Consider the following 18,610-nt stretch of genomic DNA (forward strand, 5'->3'; position numbering starts at 1 on the left):
AATTACAAAATAACAATTTTAAGGTGCCTGCACAGTAGTTGCTCAGTGAATACTAGTTCCTCCTAATCATTTTATAGTAAGAAGGGAGAGAAAAATAATTGAGACATCTCTTTTCCTTGCTGTTTACTGGTACTGTTTTTCTCTTACGAGTAACATATTTCCACTCCAAATTGGTATCATATAAATAGCCAATACTCGGGAAGCTGAAGCAGGAGAATCACCTGAACTGGGAGGCAGAAGTTACAGTGAGCCGACAGAACAAGACTCCATCTCAAAAAAAAAAAGAACAATATTAAGTCTTCCAATCCATGAACATGGGATGTGTTTCCATTTATATTTTCTTTAATTTCTTTTCTCTCAGCAAGGTTTTATAGTTTTTATTGTGTAAGTCTCTCACGTCCTTGGTTAATTCCTAAGTATTTTATTCTTTTTGATGCTATTGTAAATGGAATTGTTTTCATAATTTCCTTCTCAGATTTCATTTTTGTTGTTGTTGTTTTTATGAGATGGAGTTTCGCTCTTGTTGCTCAGGCTGGAAGTGTGATCTCGGCTCACCGCAACCTCCGCGTCCCGGGTTTAAATGATTCTCCTGCCTCAGCCTCCTGAGTAGCTGGGATTACAGGCATGCACAGCCATGCCTGGCTAATTTTGTATTTTTAGCAGAGACTAAAAATTTTTAGGGTTTCTCCATTTTGGTCAGGCTGGTCTTGAACTCCTGACCTCAGGTGATCCACCTGCCTCGGCTTCCCAAAGTGTTGGGATTACAGGCGTGAGCCACCGTGCCTGGCCGGATTGTTCATTACTGATGTACAGAAATGCAACTGATTTCTGTGATAACTTTGTATCCTGCTATTTTGCTGAATGTGTTTATTCTTTTTTTTTTTTTGAGATAGGGTTTTGCTTTTGTTGCCCAGGATGGAGTTCAGTGACACAACCTCAGCTTACAACAACCTCCGCCTCCTGGGTTCAAGTGATTCTCCTGCCTCAGCCTCCTGAGTAGCTGGGATTACAGGCACCCACCACCACGCCCAGCTAATTTTTTGTAATTTTGGTAGAGACGGGGCTGGTCTTGAACTCCTTATCTCAGGATCTCAGGTGATCCACCCGCCTTGGCCTCTCTAAGTGCTGGGATTACAAGTGTGAGCCACCATGCCTGGCTGGCATTTATTAATTCTAAAGTGAATTTTTGTGGAATCTTTAGGGTTTTCTTTTTTTTTTTTTTTTTGAGATGGGAGTCTTGTTCTGTCACCCAGGCTGGAGTGCAGTGGCGCGATCTTGGCTCACTGCAAGCTCTGCCTCCCGGGTTCACACCATTCTCCTGCCTCAGCCTCCTGAGTAGCTGGGACTACAGGCGCCCGCCATCACGCTAATTTTTTGTATTTTTAGTAGACACAGGGTTTCATCTTGTTACCCAGGATGGTCTCGATCTCCTGACCTTGTGATCCGCCCGCCTCGGCCTACCAAAGTGCTGGGATTACAGGCATGAGCCACCGCGCCTGGCTGGAATCTTTAGGGTTTTCTATATCTAAGATCCCATCGTCTGCAAATAGAGATAATTTTACTTCTTCCCTTCTAATTTTTATGCCTTTTATTTCTTTTTCTTGCCTTGTCATTCACCATCCTCTCTTGGCTGAATGACTGTAACATCCCTCTAATTGGTCTCTTTACTTCCACTTTCACCCCCACCATAGTATTTTGTAAAAAGTAGCCACAACGATTGTGTAAAAATGTTGTTAGACCATTTTACACCTTTGCTCAAAATCCCCCAATGGGTCTCCAGCTCACTCAGAGCAAATGTCCCTAAAATGATCTACAAGACCTTAAATGACCATCAGTGTTTGTTCTTTGACCCTATCTCTTACAAAACCCCAAATACCTCCTATCCCATTTCCTTGACTTTATTTTTCTCCTCATCATTTATAATTGTCAAACGATCAATTTATTTTACTATTTATCTTGTTTATTATCTCTCTGTCCCCAAGGTACATTCAAAGAGGGCAGAGATTTTGATTTTGTTTTGCTCACTGCTTATAAACAGAATAGAATACTGCCTGGCATATAATAAGTGTATTTTAAAATAAATAAATGAATTAAAGTAATTTGAAGGCTGGGCAATATAGGGAAACTCTGTCTCTATAAAAATTTTTTTGTGGCTCACGCCTGTAATCCCGGCACTTTGGGAGGCTGAGGTGGGCGGGTCATGAGGTCAGGAGATCAAGACAATCCTGGCGAACACGGTGAAACCCTGTTTCTACTAAAAATACAAAAAATTAGCCAGGCGTGGTGGCAGGCACCTGTAGTCCTAGCTACTCAGGAGGCTGAGGCAGGAGAATGGCGTGAACCCGGGAAGCAGAGCTTGCAGTGAGCTGAGATCGCACCACCGCACTCCAGCCTGGGTGACAGAATGAGACTCCGCCTTAAAAAAAAAATTTTTTTTTTTAATTAGCTAGGCGTGGTGGCATGTTCCTGTAGTCCCAGATACTTGAAAGGCTGAGGTAGCAGGATCACTTGAGCCCAGGAGGCTATGGTGAGCTGTGATTGTACCACTGCACTCCAGCCTGGACCCCAGAGCGGAAGATCCTGTCTTGAAAAGAAAAAAGTAATTTGCCATATTAATAGAATGTAAACAGTGGCTAGGTGTGATGATCCACGCCTGTAATCCCAGCACTTTGGGTGGCTGAGGTGGGAGGATTGCTTGAGCCCAGGATTTTGAGACCAGCCTGGGCAACATAGTGGAACCCTGTCTCTACAAAAATAAAAATAAAAAAACCAGGTGTGCTGACAAACACCTGTAGTCCCAGCTACTTGGGAGGCTGAGGGGGGGGATCGCTTGAGCCTGGGAGGTCAAGGCTGCAGTGAGCTGTGATTGCATCGCTCCAGCACTCCAGCCTGTCTCAAAAAAAAAAAAAAAAAAAAAAAAAAAGTAAGTGGCAAAGCTAGAATTCAACTCAAGGATGCCTCCAAATTCATGTTCTTTCTTTGATATCACACTGTTTTCTCAAAACGGTCTGCTGCTCTCCCAAATTTAGATCAGGGTGGCTTTCCAAAATTCTCACCTAAGAGATCAGTGATTCTCATTCAAAATAAAGCTTAGCAAGAAAAGATTCACAAGATCTAAAAAACTGTGTGAACTGAGATTCAACCTTATAACCTGTGAATCTAACGTGATACTTTTTCCTCCTGCTTTGTGCTTATCCAATGAACCAAACCACATTCCTTATTCTTACCCTAAGGTAAGCTATCCAGTCAGATACTGAACACCCTTTTTGTCTCTCTTTGCTTAATACAGAATCTAAAATTGGTTTTTCCTGAGATGGAGGTGATGGTATAATGATTCACATCTTACAGAGACTTCAGTAGCTCAAAAGAAAGGAATAAATTCATGGACCTCTGGATATCGCTTTCAATCCTTCAGCTCTGTAAATAGCTAAGTATGAGAACACTGGGAGAGCAAAGAATAAGACCCAACCCATAATTTCTCAAGTATCCCTTGACATAAAGTGTAAGAAGGGAAACGCAAAACTCTCAACTTCTTTCATTTACAAGATCTAGAGAGGGTAATTTCTATGAATGAATCATTCTTATTCTCTTGGGCAATAAAATAGGAAAAGGAACATGCCATGATCAGCTATGACAAGGAACCAACACTGAGTTCAGTGAAATATCCCAGACCTAAGTCAATATATACAAACAAGCTAGAGAACTGAAGATGGAAAACATGGAAGCTACCCCCAGCTATTCCTCTATCTCCAGACCCAACAGAGAGACAACTACATAACGCTGACAGGGATCTACCATGTCAGATTGGAGGAGAAAAAAAGAAAAACATGGAAGAAAAAAGCTAATAATTTCCGATGCAGATTTAAAAGCTATCAAAATAAGAAAGGCAGCTTCAGGCCAGGCACGGTGGCTCATGTCTGTAATCCCAACACTTTGGGAGGACAAAGCTGGAGGATAACCTGAGGTCAGGAGTTTGAGACCAGCCTGGCCAACATGGTGAAACTCCGTCTCTACTAAAAATACAAAAAAATTAGCCGGGCATGGTGGCAGGCGCCTGTAATCCCAGCTACTTGGAAGGCTCAGGTAGGAGAATTGCTTGAATCTGGGAGGCAGAGGTTGCAGTGGGCCGAGATTGCACCACCGCAGCCTGCGTGGCAAGAGCGAAACTCCATCTCTAAATAAATAAATAAATAAATAAATACATGCATACATACATACATACATACAGATTTCTGGAGGGAGGGAGGGAGGGAGAAAGGAAGGGGACTGGGCATGGTGGCTCATGCCTATAATCCCAGCACTTTGGGAGGCTGATGCAGGTGGATCACAAGGTCAGGAGTTCGAGACCATCCTGACTAACATGGCAAAACCCCATCTCTACTAAAAATACAAAAAATTAGCCAGGTGTGGTGCACTGCCTGTAATCCCAACTACTTGGGAGGCTGAGGCAGAAGAGCTTGAACCCAGGAGGCAGAGGTTGCAGTGAGCCGAGATCGCACCACTGCACTCCAGCCTGGGACAGAGCGAGATTCCGTCTCAAACCAAAAAAAAAAATAGAAAAGAAAAAAGAAAGGCAGCTTCATATATATAAAAAAAAAACTCCTCTAGTCTAGAAGGTCATAGTTAGACTTAGACTTAGCACAAGCCCAACTGGCTGCAGTAGCAGCCCAATTCACAGATAGGTGGTAGGTATTTCCCACAATATCCTCCCCCAATCAAATCACATTAAGAATATGCAATTATCATATTTATATTTAACAGCAAATTTAAAAAACATCTTATATCATTTTTGAAACATTTTATTTCACAGTTTCTATATACAATTATGGTATTAATGTCACCTATTATTGAATAATACATTCCGCAAAGTTAAATGATAATGTGTTTATGTTCTATCTGTTCATTGGCCCCTGGGTCAGCCAATCTGATCCAAGACTCCATGGCAACAGGTTCTATCACTAAGAGCCTCAAGATGAGATTTCCTTTGCCTTTTTTTTTTTTTTTAAATAAAGCATTTTCCACAGAAACTGCTGCAAAAATTGTCAGAGAATAGTCTCTACAGACAAATAAGAAATGCTGCCATTCCGTTATACTAAAAATGAAAGGGGCAAGGAGTGAGTAGCAAAGACAATGAATCTATACAAATAACAAGGGATCCCAAAAACCCTGGAGATTTTTCCTTGTTGAATTTCAGTAAAGAAATTCAAGAATCTTTCAACTGCCAGAAAACCAACACCAGGATATATTGAGGAATTAGTGTAGGGAAGTGCTGTCCAGCTAAATCACAATATTTAAACTTCCCATGCCTCAATATACGGAGAGCTAGATTTTAGTTTAGGACTGCTGGCTAGGTGTCATGGCTCATGCCTGTAATCCCAGCACTTTGGGAGGCCAAAGCAGGAGTGTCACTTGAGGCTAGCAGTTTGAGACCAGCCTGGGCAACAGAGAGAGACCCCACCTCTACCAAAAAAAAAAAAAAAGCTAGCTGGGTGTAGTGGTACCTTTGTGTAGTCCCAGCTATTTGAGACGCTACAGCAGAAGGATCCCTTGAGCCCAGGAGGTTGAAGCTACAGTGAGCTATGATTGGGCCATTGCACTCCAGCCTGGGCAACAGAGCAAGACCCTGTCACTACAAAATATGTAACATATTTTTTTTCATATATGCGATTTAGTACTGCTGATCTGTGTCAATCTCCCATACTCTGTGTGTGTGTGTGTGTGTGTGTGTGTGTGTGTGAGAGACAGAGTCTTTGCTCTGTCACCCAGGCTGGAGTGCAATGGCACAATCTCAGCTCACTGCAACCTCTGCCTCCTGGGTTCAAGTGATTCCCCTGCCTTAGCCTCCCAAGTAGCTCGGACCACAAACGCCTGTCACCATGCCCGGCTGCTTTTTGTATTTTCAGTAGACACAGGGTTTCACCATGTTGGCCAGGCTGGCCTCATATTCCTGACCTCCGGTGATCTGCCCGCCTCAGCCTCCCAAAGTGCTGGGATTACAGGCATGAGCCACCACACCCGGTCACCTTTTTTTTTTTTAAGTGACAGCGTCTTGCTGTGTTGCCCAGGCTGGAAGTACAGTGGCCTAGTCACAGCTCACTGCAACTTTGAACTCCTGGGTTCAACCAATACTCCTGCCTCAGCCTCCTAAATAGCTGGGACTACAGGCAGGCACCACCATGCCCAGCTAATTTTTTTTTTTTTTTTGTAGAGACAGTGTCTTATTAGGTTGCCCAGGCTGGCCTTCAACTCCTGACCTCACAAGATCTTCCCATCTCAGCCTCCCAAAGTGTTAGGATTATAGGTGTGAGCCAGGCGTGGTGGCTCACCATTGTAAACCCAGCAATTTGGGAGGCCGAGGCTGGAGGACTGCTTGAGCCTACGAGTGCCATCATCTACAAGGAACTTAAATTCACAAGAGAAAAACAAACAACCCCATTAAAAAGTGGGCAAAGGATATGAACAGACACTTCTCAAAAGAAGACATACATGTAGACAACAAGCATATGGAAAAAAAGCTCAATCTCACTGATAATTAGAGAAATGCATGAAAAACACCCACAATGAGATACCATACCATAGTATCTAATGGTATCTCATTGTGGGTTTTTTTTTTTAATTTCATACCTCACACCAGTCAGAATGGCTATTACTAAAAAGTCAAAAAATAACAGATGCTGGTGAGGTTACAGTGAAAAGGGAACACTTATACACTATTGATAGGAGTGTAAATTATTAAATCATTATGGAAAGCAGTATGATGATTCCTCAAAGAGCTAAAAGCAGAACTACCATTCGACCCAGCAATCTCATTACTGACTATATACCTAGAGGAATATAAATCATTCTACCAACATAAAGACACATTCACACGAATGTTCACTGCAACACTATTCACAATAGCAAAAACAATGCCCATCAATGACAGACTGGATAAAGAATATGTGGTACATACACCATGGAATACTATGCAGCCATAAAAAAGAACGAGATAATGTCTTTTGCAGGAACATGGATAAAGCTCAAGGTTATTATCCTTAGCAAACTAAGGCAGGAACAGAAAATGCCACATGTTATCACAAATGCCGCATGTTATCACTTCTAAGTGGGAGCTAAATGATAAGAACTTATGGACACAGGCCGGGTGCGGTGGCTCAAGCCTGTAATCCCAGCACTTTGGGAGGCCGAGATGGGCGGATCACAAGGTCAGGAGATCAAGACCATCCTGGCTAACATGGTGAAACCCCGTCTCCACTAAAAAATACAAAAAACTAGCCGGGCAAGGTGGCGGGCGCCTGTAGTCCCAGCTACTGGGGAGGCTGAGGCAGGAGAATGGCGTAAACCCGGGAGACGGAGCTTGCAGTGAGCTGAGATCCGGCCACTGCAGTCCAGCCTGGGCGACAGAGCGAGACTCCGTCTCCAAAAAACAAAGAAAAAAGAACTTATGGACACAAAGAAGAAAATAATAGACACTGGGGTCTACTTGAGCGGGGAGGGTGACAGGAGGGAGAGGAACAGAAAAGATAACTATTGGGTACTGGGCTTAACACTGGTGGCGAAATAATATGAACAACAAACCCCTGTGACACATGTTTACCTGTATAACAAACCTTCATATGTACCCCAAACCTAAAATAAAAGTTTAAAAAAATAATAGGCTATGGAATAGAAACAAAGGTTTCTAAAGCTAGGCAATGCTAACATTTATATTACAAAATTGTCTTCCATGCAAGTTTTACTTGTAAGTAGATTCTTAAAGTTGAAAAGTAATTTTTCAAATAAATTTTTGAAAATTATTTGTAAAAAAGTAGACAGATGTCTAGATCTCATTTGTTAGCACTGAGTTCCAAGGGACCAACACAGCAGACTAACATGAGAAGCAATGACAGAATTTCAGAAATTCCTAAAACTGAGAAAATCTTCTCTGTAATGCTATTTCAAATTTCCCAAGAATTCTCTTTCTCTCTCTCTTTTTCTTGTTTGAGACAGGGTCTCACTCTGTTGCCCAGGATGGATGGAGTATAGTGGTGCTATCTCGGCTCACTGTGGCCTCAACCTCATGGGCTCAAGCTACTTGGGAGGCTGAGGCAGCCTCCCAAGTAGCTGAGCCTACAGGGCCATACACTTAGCTGATTTTTTTTTTTTTTTTTTGTAGGGACTGGATCTCCCTATCTTAAGAGCCTAGGCTGGTTTCAAACTCCTGGGCTCAAGGGATTTGCCTATCTTGGCCTCCCAAAGTGCTGGGATTACAGGTATGAGCCATCATGCCCAGCCTAAATTTCCCAAGAATTCTTAAGGCAACAACTCAGAAAACAAGGTAGAAGCAACTTTCAGTGGGAGTCATAAATTGTATTAAAGCATTTTTTTAAGTCACTGCAAAGAAAGTCACCAGTAGGCCTCTCTCCACATTAAATTTCCTCTATACCATCACCAAAAAAAAAACAACAACAACACACACACACTGTAAAGATCTTAGGCTAGCAGATACAGAAAGAGCATATTTATTAACCTCAGAAGGACAAGAAGGTGCATGAAGAGGGTATCTTCTCAGAGATGTTACCTCCCAATATGAAAGCCCCAAACTCTAATCATAGGACGCTATCTTTCTCAATTTTCATCTGTCAGATATGAACACTAGAAATTTTTATATTTTTTAATTTTTATGATTAGGAAAGTACTGCAGGTTTCTTTATACTTAGAAAAAATACGCACGGCCGGGCACGGTGGCTCACGCCTATAATCTCAGCATTTTGCAAGGCTGAGATGGGCGGATCACCTGAGGTCAGGAGTTCAAGACCAGCGTGACCAACATGGAGAAACCCTGTCTCTACTAAAAATACAAAATTAGTTGGGCGTGGTGGCACATGCTTGTACTCCCAGCTACTCGGAAGGCTGAGGCAGGAGAATCGCTTGAACCTGGGAGGCAGAGGTTGTTGTGAGCCAAGATCGCACCATTGCACTCCAGCCTGGGAAACCAGAGTGAAGCTCCATCTCAAAAAACAAACAAACAAACAAACAAAACCAAACAAACAAAAAACCACGCACAAGTATAGAGAAGAAAATAAACAAACAAAAAACCCATGATCAACAACTCAGAGATAACTCCTATTAAAAACAGCGATGTTTTGAGGTAACTCTTTCTAAACTTTGTTTCCATATTAGTATAGAATTTGTATCCATATTGGTTGGATATGTTCAAGTGATCCTCCTGCCTCAGCCTCCTGAGTAACTGGGACTACAGGCCTGAACCACCATGCCAAGCTAATTTATTTGCATTTTTAGTAGAGACGAGGTTTTACCATATAGCCCAGGCTGGTCTCAAACCCCAGACCCCAAGTGATCCACCCACCTTGGCCTCCCAAAGTAAACTGCTGGGCTTACAGGTGTGAGCCACCATGCCCGATCCTGATGTTCATTTTAAAAACTCAATCTCTTACACGGCTTGAAAATCTCTTCTGGCTTCCTCAAAAATTACATGTGATCTGAAGACACAAATAGTACATCCCCCTGCCTTTTTTTTTTTTTTTTTTTTTTTTTAAGAGAGAGAGAGAGAAAGATAGGGTCTCATTCTGCCACCTGGGGTGGACTCTATTTCTAAATATTAATAATAATGGCTAATGCTAATTCTTTAAAATGACCAGGAACTGTCTTAAAAGCTTTATTATGTATGTAGTAACTCTTTTAATCCTCAAAACAACCCTAGGAAGAGGGTACTAATTATTGTCTTCATTTTACAAATGTGTGTGTGCATGTGTGTATCTTTTTAAAAGACAGAGTCTTGCTCCGTTGCCCAGGCTGGAGTGCAGTGGTGTGATCTTAGCTCACTGCAACCTCTGCCCAACAGCTGGGATTACAGGTGTTCGCCACCATACCCAGCTAATTTTTTTTGTAGTTTTAGTAGAGACTGGGTTTCACTATGTTGGCCAGGCTGGTCTCAAACTCCTGACCTCAAGTGATCCACCCACCTCAGCCTCCCACAGTGCTGGGATTAAAGGTGTAAGCCACCACATCTGACCCATTTTACAAATGGAGACGTTAAGTAATTTGGCCAAGGTCACAGAGCAGCAATTGGCAAACCTGGGATTTTAATTCTCGGGGGCAAGCATTCAACCAGTAAGTTTTTTCTAAAGAGAAACTCTTGCCAGATGTGGTGGCTCATGCCTGTATTTTCCAGCACTTTGGGAGGCCAGTGGGCGGATCACGAGGTCAGGAGTTTGAGACCAATCTGGCCAACATGGTGAAACCCCATCTCTACTAAAAATACAAAAATTAGCTGGGTGTGGTGGCATGTGCCTGTAATGCCAGCTACTCGAGAGGCTGAGGCAGGAGAACTGCTTGAACCCGGGAGGTGGAGGTTGCAGTGAGCCAAGATCATGCCACTGCAGTCCAGCCTGCGCGACAGAGCAAGACTCCGTCTTAAAAAAAAAAAAAAAAAGAGAGAGAGAGAGAAGCTGTTAACAGTGAGAGCTGTTAAGGGAGTGGGCTAGGAGAGGAAGATATCAGAGAGAAGAGAATTAAGTAGTTATAGTAACTTTTAGGCACAGTAGTGTCCTTCCAACATATGTATCACACTTTTAATTATCCCAAACAGGGTGATGCTAAAAACGATTTATAAAAGCTGTTCTTGATCTTTCCTTCTTCCAGAAACAAAAAACAAAAAAAGTAGGGGAAAAGGGGATAAAAAGAAACAGAAATCTTACTTCTCTAACATCTTTCAATAGCTTTTCTTTTTCCTTGACCTCTTCCAAAACCTTGATGGTTAGAAAATAAAGATTTCAAAAGAAGGCACTTCCAGTTGAAATAAAAAGAACTTTGGCAATTTTTCCCTTGGTAATGACAAACATTTAAGAAAGACTTTAGGTCTATCTTATCTACCCTCAAATGAAAGGAAAACCAAGTAAACAAAACCGTCATCTTTTAATTTCACAGCAGTTTTCTTCCCCCTCAAAGGCTATTCCTGTCCTAGTTGCAGACGGGGAACTGCTCCCAGTGACGTCAGAGCAGTCTCCCAGCAACGATTAATGAGGGTTGTCCACCACAGGGGTTTCCTGAAAAGCTAGCAAGAAATTACCCACAAATTTGCTGCAATATCAAGATGCAAGGATGTGGTGGAATTTCTCTTAACCCTTATAGCTCCTATCTCTGGCAAGCTTCTAAATAGGTTATTTCTTCTAGAATTCTCTCAGTTTGCCCTAGGATTATCTTCCTTTTTCTCCTCCTACCCCTGCAACAAATAGATTGTGTTGGTTTGAAACATTTATGGCTGTAATAAATATTAATATAATCAAACCATCATAGAAAAATAAGAATATCTAATGTAAACTGAGAAGCAGACATTATTACTCTTCTCACTTCACACAAAGAATTTAGAGTAAATGAAAGCACAGAAGAGAAAATAAAGATAGAAAATAAACCAGCACATTCTTAAAGGCACTTTTCCACATATGTTACCCAAACACACATTGACAGATAGGTAAACCTTCAATTTTCCTAGGCTCTAGTTTACTGAGTTTTTCAAACTGACCTCTGCAGCCCTCTAGAAATCAGCGGTATTAAAATGGAGTTGCATGAAAAGGCACTGGAAGCCCAGATACTCAATCCAAAAATTAAATGGGTTGGGCTGTTATGCTCACACCTAAGAGTATATCTAACAATTTCTTCCTAAAGCTTTGCTTTAGCTACATACATCAAAATTAGAATTTTATTCTAAACTACAGTGTTAAGGAATTTCACATAACTACCTATTTTTTAGGTCTGAGAAACAGTGTACAAACTGTGCAAATAAGGCAGAAAAATTCCAAATCCAAAACTCAACCTAAAATTATTCATGCATCCTGGTTCCAGAAACCTGCTCATAAGTTCTTTTTCTTTCCTTATTTAGAAAAAGTAATTAGGTAAAATTAACAGCAGGACATACAGGGTTAATTCAGGCACCTTGCTTCAGCAATTCTGACTTCGGTCTGAGCCTATTCTAAAAGGAAACAAAATTATAGCACCCTTAAAACATCCCATTTTGGTTTCAGCTCTATTCAATGGCACCCAGTTACCAACATCAAGTCACAGAAGGAAGAACGCACCGCTTCAGATGGATTTTTCTTCTTCCTTCTCTCCGTCCCCTCCCTCTCAGAAGAAAAAGACTGCAAACAAAATCACTACGTCACTGGAGGTAGAGGGAATCCCATCTCTGCACTCTTTAGAAGCCAAGGCCAGCAAATAAAAACAAGCCAATTATAAGAAAAAGTAATACAAAATAAGAATAAATAAACCCAGAAGAAATCCATGTGACAATCTCAACACATCAAAAGGCATTTTTTAGTAAAAAGGTTTTAACAAATTCCTCCTTGGATGTTCACAATCAAAAAAGCTCCCCAATCATAGCAAAGGCTTATCACATTTAAGACTAGGGGATAGTTACATAAAGATAGAGGACAGAGAGGTACATTCACCAGCCAGGTGTGGATAGCTGGGTAATGACACAGTGAAGGATATTTATAGGGGAATCCCTGCTTCCTGCAATGTGCGTCAACAGCATCACCAAAGAGAACAGAAATCACCACTGTTCTCACAAGCTACATCTGAATAAAGCATTGCTTGAAATAGCCATGGAAGAGGTAAAATCTGAATAGAGTAAAAGTTCTAGCAAACCTAATTTTTATAATATTTTAAAGATAAAAAACAGTGAACGAAAATGCCCAAAAAAACCCTCACAAAACTTAGCACTTCAAAATTCTCTAATTTCCCTACTGTGTATTATACAGTTAAATCAGCCAAGATAGAAAAATATCTTTATAGCTTCTTTCTACCCAGTCTGTGGAGTTCAAGGACTTTTATATAAATAAATAAAATTATCCAAAACTCACCCCAGATGGATCTGTACTTACACCAACAGCGAGCTCACATTATTAATGGAGACTTCATTGTAAAGATCTGTTCTGCCGGAATTTTGCCGGAAGAAATTCCTTCTGGGAAACCTGTGCCTCTTCCCCCACCCACAGCCCTCTCCCGCCCCCTTCACCCTTGAATGAAATGATACTGATCCTTGCTGTTGTGGCTCCAGCTAGCTAATTGCTCTGACAAGCAGCTCTGAAGCCGACCATGGCCAGCTGTTCAGAGAGATGTCATCCAGAGCTCTGCCAACAGTCACACTGGCACACACACTCACAGACACAGACACAGGCACACACAGACACACTCACACACACACAGGCTGTAAGAGCACCCCCTCCCACCTCCTCTTCTCGCTCTCATTCAAGTACTTCAGTGGCACGCCTGCCTCCACACTGCTCTGAGGATAGCTTTTAAAGACACAGCAGCAGCTCCTTTCTGCTACATATGTCGAAATACCAAAATAGTCTCTTTAGTGAAGAATAACAAGTTGGAAATAGGTATTGAATTAAAAGCTCACCTTTAAATTTATCTTACCTTTTTCTCACCTGCAAAATAATTGAGGCCAGAGATATGATCTTTGCCTAAAAGATACTGGGCTGGACTTTAAAAATGTAAAATTAAGACCAAACCTAGTTATAGAGAATTTTCTTGCCAGCAAGCTATATTTAGTAAAATTGTTTTTCATTTTGGGGCAGAAGGCAGACAGCACAGGATACCAGTAGCTATCTGTTCCTCTTCCTATTATTTGCCCCCAAAGGAAGAGAAAAATACTTTGGCTATAAAATGAGGGAATAAGGAAACCATGAAGGCATCTTACTGACAGAACTGATGAAAAAGGATGTTAATGGAGAGTATAAGTACAGGGATGACAATAAGTAGATTAAAATAAAGTGATACAAAAGAGACCAGGAAAGAAAAGTACTTATTTGAGTACTTTTGGCTCTGGAATGGCAAGCTTAGCTACGACCCTCAGGTCTTAATTTTTTTTTTTTTTTTTGAGATGGAGTTTTGCTCTTCTTGCCCAAGCTGGAGTGCAATGGTGCAATCTTGGCTCACAGCAACCTCCGCCTCCCGGGTTCAAGCGATTCTCCTGCATCAGCCTCCCGAGTAGCTAGGATTACAGGCATGCGCCACCATGCCCAGCTAATTTTGTATATTTAGTAGAGAGGGGGTTTCTCCATGTTGGTCAGGCTGGTCTCGAACTCACAACCTCAGGTGATCTGCCCGCCTTGGCCTCCCAAAGTGCTGGGATTACAGGCATGAGCCACCGAGCCTGGCCTCAGATCTTAATTTTTAAGAGCCCAAGGAAAGACAGCAATAATCTCTATTGCTCAGGAAGTAATGAACATTACAGGCAGTGCATGATCTGCAACAGCACAAAATAATGTATAGCTATGGTCAAGGCATCCTGATGAAAACAATAAAACCTGTCACAAAGACACATCTATTCATTCAGACAAATACTTGTGTGGTTAGGTTCTTACTATGGACAGGCACTAAGATAAGCTCTAGGAATAAGAGATAGACCCATTAAGGGTCATACAAAAGGTTAAAACAAAAACAAAAACAAAAACAAAAAACAGGTTCTGGCTTTTACTCTGAGTGAGATGAGAAGCCTTAGGGGGTTGGAAGGCTGATCCCGCAGGGCCAAATCGATCATTGAAAACAATCTAACTTTTACACTTCATGACACAACAGGCCATTCGTGGTTTTTAAGCAGATGAATAACGTGTTTTTGACCTTTATTTATTTCTTTGTTGCCCTGAAATTTTTACTTGAGAAATTTCTAACATATAGAGAATTTGCAAAACTAGCACAACAATCACCTAGATACATATACAAACTTATGTATATACATATGTGCATGCATATATGTGCATATAAATTTTTTTCAGGCCTATTTGACATGCTTTCATGATGACTCTTCACACCTAAAACAATTCAGTACGTATCTCCAACATTAAGGTCATTCTGAACTATAAGAATAGCCATCAGCCAAATCTCAGATGAGTGGCTAGGTGATATACATGCAAGGCAGATCTAAACAGCATTGCAAAGCCTTCAAAAACTGAACAGACTTTGGAATCACCACTCACAAAATGCTGCACGGAACTTGAAGTTGAACACAACCAGGTTGAATTGTCTGCTAAAATTAAAGTCAATATTTACCACAGGATTTAAACAAGACCCTGACGCTGATGACATAATATTCAAATTTTCCAGGATATAATTTAAAATTTCCTGGCATATGAAGAACCAAGATAATTTGAATTTGTATAAGAAAAGAGATGAACAGTCAAAACAAGAAGATGACACAAATGTTGAAATTAACAGCCTCACATTACAAAAATATTCCAACAAGGTAGGACAAACATTCTTGAAACTAATGAAAAGACAGAATGTCTCAGCAAAGAAACAGAGGATATAAAGAAGAACCAAATGAAAATTTTAGAACTGGAAAATATAACAACCAAAATATAAAAACTCACTTGATGAGTTCAATAGCAGAACAGAAATGACAGGGAAAAGAGTCAATGAATTTGCAGTCAGATCAACAGAGTTATCAAATGTGAATATTGAATCTCAACACTAAAGGAAAAAAAATTTCTCTCTCTTTCTTTTTTTTTTTTGAGATGGAGTTTTGCTCATGTTGCCCAGGCTAGAGTGCAATGGTGCAATCTCAGCTTACTGCAACCTCCACCTTCCTGGTTCAAGCGATTTTCCTGCCTCAGCCTCCCGAATAGCAGGGATTACAGGCATGCGCCACCACGCCTGGCTAATTTTGTATTTTTAGTAGATACTGAGTTTCTCCATGCTGGTCAGGCTGGTCTCAAACTCCCAACCTCGGGTGATCTGCCTGCCTTGGGCTCCCAAAGTGCTGGGATTACAGGCATGAGCCACTGCGACTGGTCTAAAAAAATTTCTTCGTTGGGGGAAAAAAAACCCCAGATCATCAAGGACCTGAGGAACAATACCAAAATGTCTAATATTCAGGACATTAGAGTCCCAGAAGGTGAGAAGAAAGAGTGTACTGAAATATTGAAAGAAATAATGGGGCCGGGCGCGGTGGCTCAAGCCTGTAATCCCAGCAATTTGGGAGGCCGAGACGGGCAGATCACGAGGTCAGGAGATCGAGACCATCCTGGCTGACACGGTGAAACCCCGTCTCTACTAAAAAATACAAAAAAACTAGCCGGGCGAGGTGGCGGGCGCCTGTAGTCCCAGCTACTCGGGAGGCTGAGGCAGGAGAATGGCATGAACCCGGGAGGCGGAGCTTGCAGTGAGCCAAGATCACGCCACTGCACTCCAGCCTGGGCGGCAGAGCGAGACTCTGTCTCAAAAAAAAAAAAAAAAAAAAAAGAAATAATGGAAGCAAACTTCACAAGTTTGACAAAAGACATAAACCAACAGATTCAAGCAGCTCAGTAAACTGCCCCAAACAGGATAAACACAAATCCATGATAAACTCCTGGATTCATCATAATTTAACAGCTAAACACAAAAAGACAGAAAAAATCTTGAAGGCAACCAAAAGGAAATGATGCATTTGTTATGAAGGAAATAATGATTCAAATGGCTGCATATTTCTTTCATATATATATACATATATAAAGAGACAGGTCTTGCTCTATCATCAGGCTGGAATGCAGTGGCAGGATTGCAGCTCACTGCAGCCTTGAACTTCTGGGCTCAAGCAATCCTCCTGCCTCCTGACTCTGGCTCTCAGGTAGCTGGGACTACAGGCATGTGCCCCCATGACCCCTAATCTATATTTACTTTATTTTTTTAGAGAAGAGTTCTTGCTATGTTGCCCAGGCTTCTCTTGAACTCCTGGCCTCAATCCTCCCACTTCAGCCTCCCAACTAACTGAGATTACAGGCACCAGCCACCATGCCTGGCAGCTTCATATTTCTTATCAAAAACCAGAATGAGGGCTGGGTGCAGTGGCTCATGCCTGTAATCCCAGCACTTTGGTAGGCCGAGGCGGGCAGATCACCTGAGGTCAGGAGTTTGAGACCAGCCTGGCCAACACGGTGAAACCCAACCTCTACCAAAAATACAAAAATTAGCTGGGTGTGGTGGCGGGTGCCTATAATCCCAGCTGCTCAGGAGGCTGAGGCAGAATTGCTTGAACCCGAAAGGCAGAGGTTGCAGTGAGCCAAGATCGTGCCATTGCACTCCAGCCTGGGCAACAAGAGTGAAACTCCGTCTCAAAAAAAGAAAAAAAGGCTGGGAGCAGTGGCTCACACCTATAATACCAGCACTTTGGGAGGCCAAAGCAGGTGGATCACCTGAGGTTAGAAGTTCGAGACCAGCCTAGCCAACGTGGTGAAACCTCGTTTCTACTAAAAGTACAAAACCTTAGCCAGGCATGGTGGTAGGCGCCTGTAATCCCAGCTACTTGAGAGGCTGAGGCAGGAGAATCACTTGAACCCAGGAGGCAGAGGTTGCAATGAGTCAAGGCCGTGCCATTGCACTCCAGCCTGGGCAACAAGAATGAAACTACATCTCAAAAAAAAAAAAAAAAAAAAAGAAAGAAAGAAACCATGAGAACTAGAAGGAAGAAGGAAGTGGGATATATTTTTTAAAGTGCTAAACGAAAGAACTATAAATACAGTATTATATATCTAGAGAAAATATCCTTCAGTAATAAAGATGAAATAAAGACATTCTCAGATGAAGGAAAACTGAGAGAATTCACAGTAGCAGATCTGCACTAAAAGAATGGTCAAAGGACATTTTACAAAAAGAAAATAATACAACAAAATATGGAAGACCAGAAGGAAGAAAAACATAAATGGTAAATACTTGATGACATATAATAGACTATTCTCCCATTGAGTTCCTTAAAATGTTTGATGTTTGAGAGCAAAAGTTTTAAGTTGATGGGGTTTTTATTGTATGTAGATGTAATACATAAGGCAACTACAACATAAAGAGGGATACGAAAGAAACCTATATTGTGGTAAGGTTTCAAGACTCCACCTGAAATGGTAAAATACCAATTCTAAATATTAAAAGTTACATGTAGCGGCCAGGAGCGGTGGCTCATGCATGTAATCCCTGCATTTTGGGAGGCCGAGGCGGGTGGATCATGAGGTCAGGAGATCGAGACCATCCTGGCTAACACAGTAAAACCCCGTCTCTACTAAAAACACAAAAATTAGCCAGGCATGGTGGCAGGTGCCTGTAGTCCCAGCTACTTGGGAGGCTGAGGCAGGAGAACAGCGTGAACCCGGGAGGCAGGGCTTGCAGTGAGCCGAGATTGCGCCATTGCACTCCAGCCTGGGTGACAGAGTGAGACTCCATCTCAAAAAAAAAAAAAAAAAATGGCCGGGCGCGGTGGCTCAAGCCTGTAATCCCAGCACTTTGGGAGGCCGAGACGGGGGGATCACGAGGTCAGGAGATCGAGACCATCCTGGCTAATACGGTGAAACCCCGTCTCTACTAAAAATACAAAAAACTAGCCGGGCGCGGTGGCGGGCGCCTGTAGTCCCAGCTACTCGGGAGGCTGAGGCAGGAGAATGGCGTAAACCCGGGAGGCGGAGCTTGCAGTGAGCTGAGATCTGGCCACTGCACTCCAGTCTGGGCAACAGAGCGAGACTCCATCTCAAAAAAAAAAAAAAAAAAAAGTCCGGGCGGGGGGGCCCAAGCCTGTAATCCCAGCACTTTGGGAGGCCGAGACGGGTGGATCACGAGGTCAGGAGATCGAGACCATCCTGGC

General features: G+C 42.1%; 1 protein-coding gene across 11 annotated transcripts in view; it reads right to left on the bottom strand.

The window, feature by feature from the left end:
- The window catches only part of R3HDM2 (R3H domain containing 2), a 188,199-nt gene that overhangs the window by 79,276 nt on the left and 90,313 nt on the right, over positions 1–18,610 (bottom strand). For 5 of the 11 annotated variants that reach the window (XM_025402430.1, XM_025402427.1, XM_025402425.1 and 2 more), the window contains exon 1: positions 12,075–12,134. The exons of 3 other annotated variants lie outside the window; for them this stretch is intronic. Coding sequence is in view for 1 of the 8 variants with exons in the window: in XM_025402423.1 (XP_025258208.1) it covers positions 11,994–12,009 (16 nt within the window). In the remaining 7 variants the exon portion in view is untranslated. Of the gene's footprint in view, positions 1–11,993; positions 12,135–12,857; positions 12,935–18,610 lie in introns of those variants that run through there. 3 more of the 11 variants (XM_025402428.1, XM_025402422.1, XM_025402423.1) reach the window with 2 other exon arrangements.

Source organism: Theropithecus gelada, chromosome 11 (assembly GCF_003255815.1).
Source record: "Theropithecus gelada isolate Dixy chromosome 11, Tgel_1.0, whole genome shotgun sequence".
Lineage (NCBI taxonomy): Eukaryota > Metazoa > Chordata > Mammalia > Primates > Cercopithecidae > Theropithecus > Theropithecus gelada.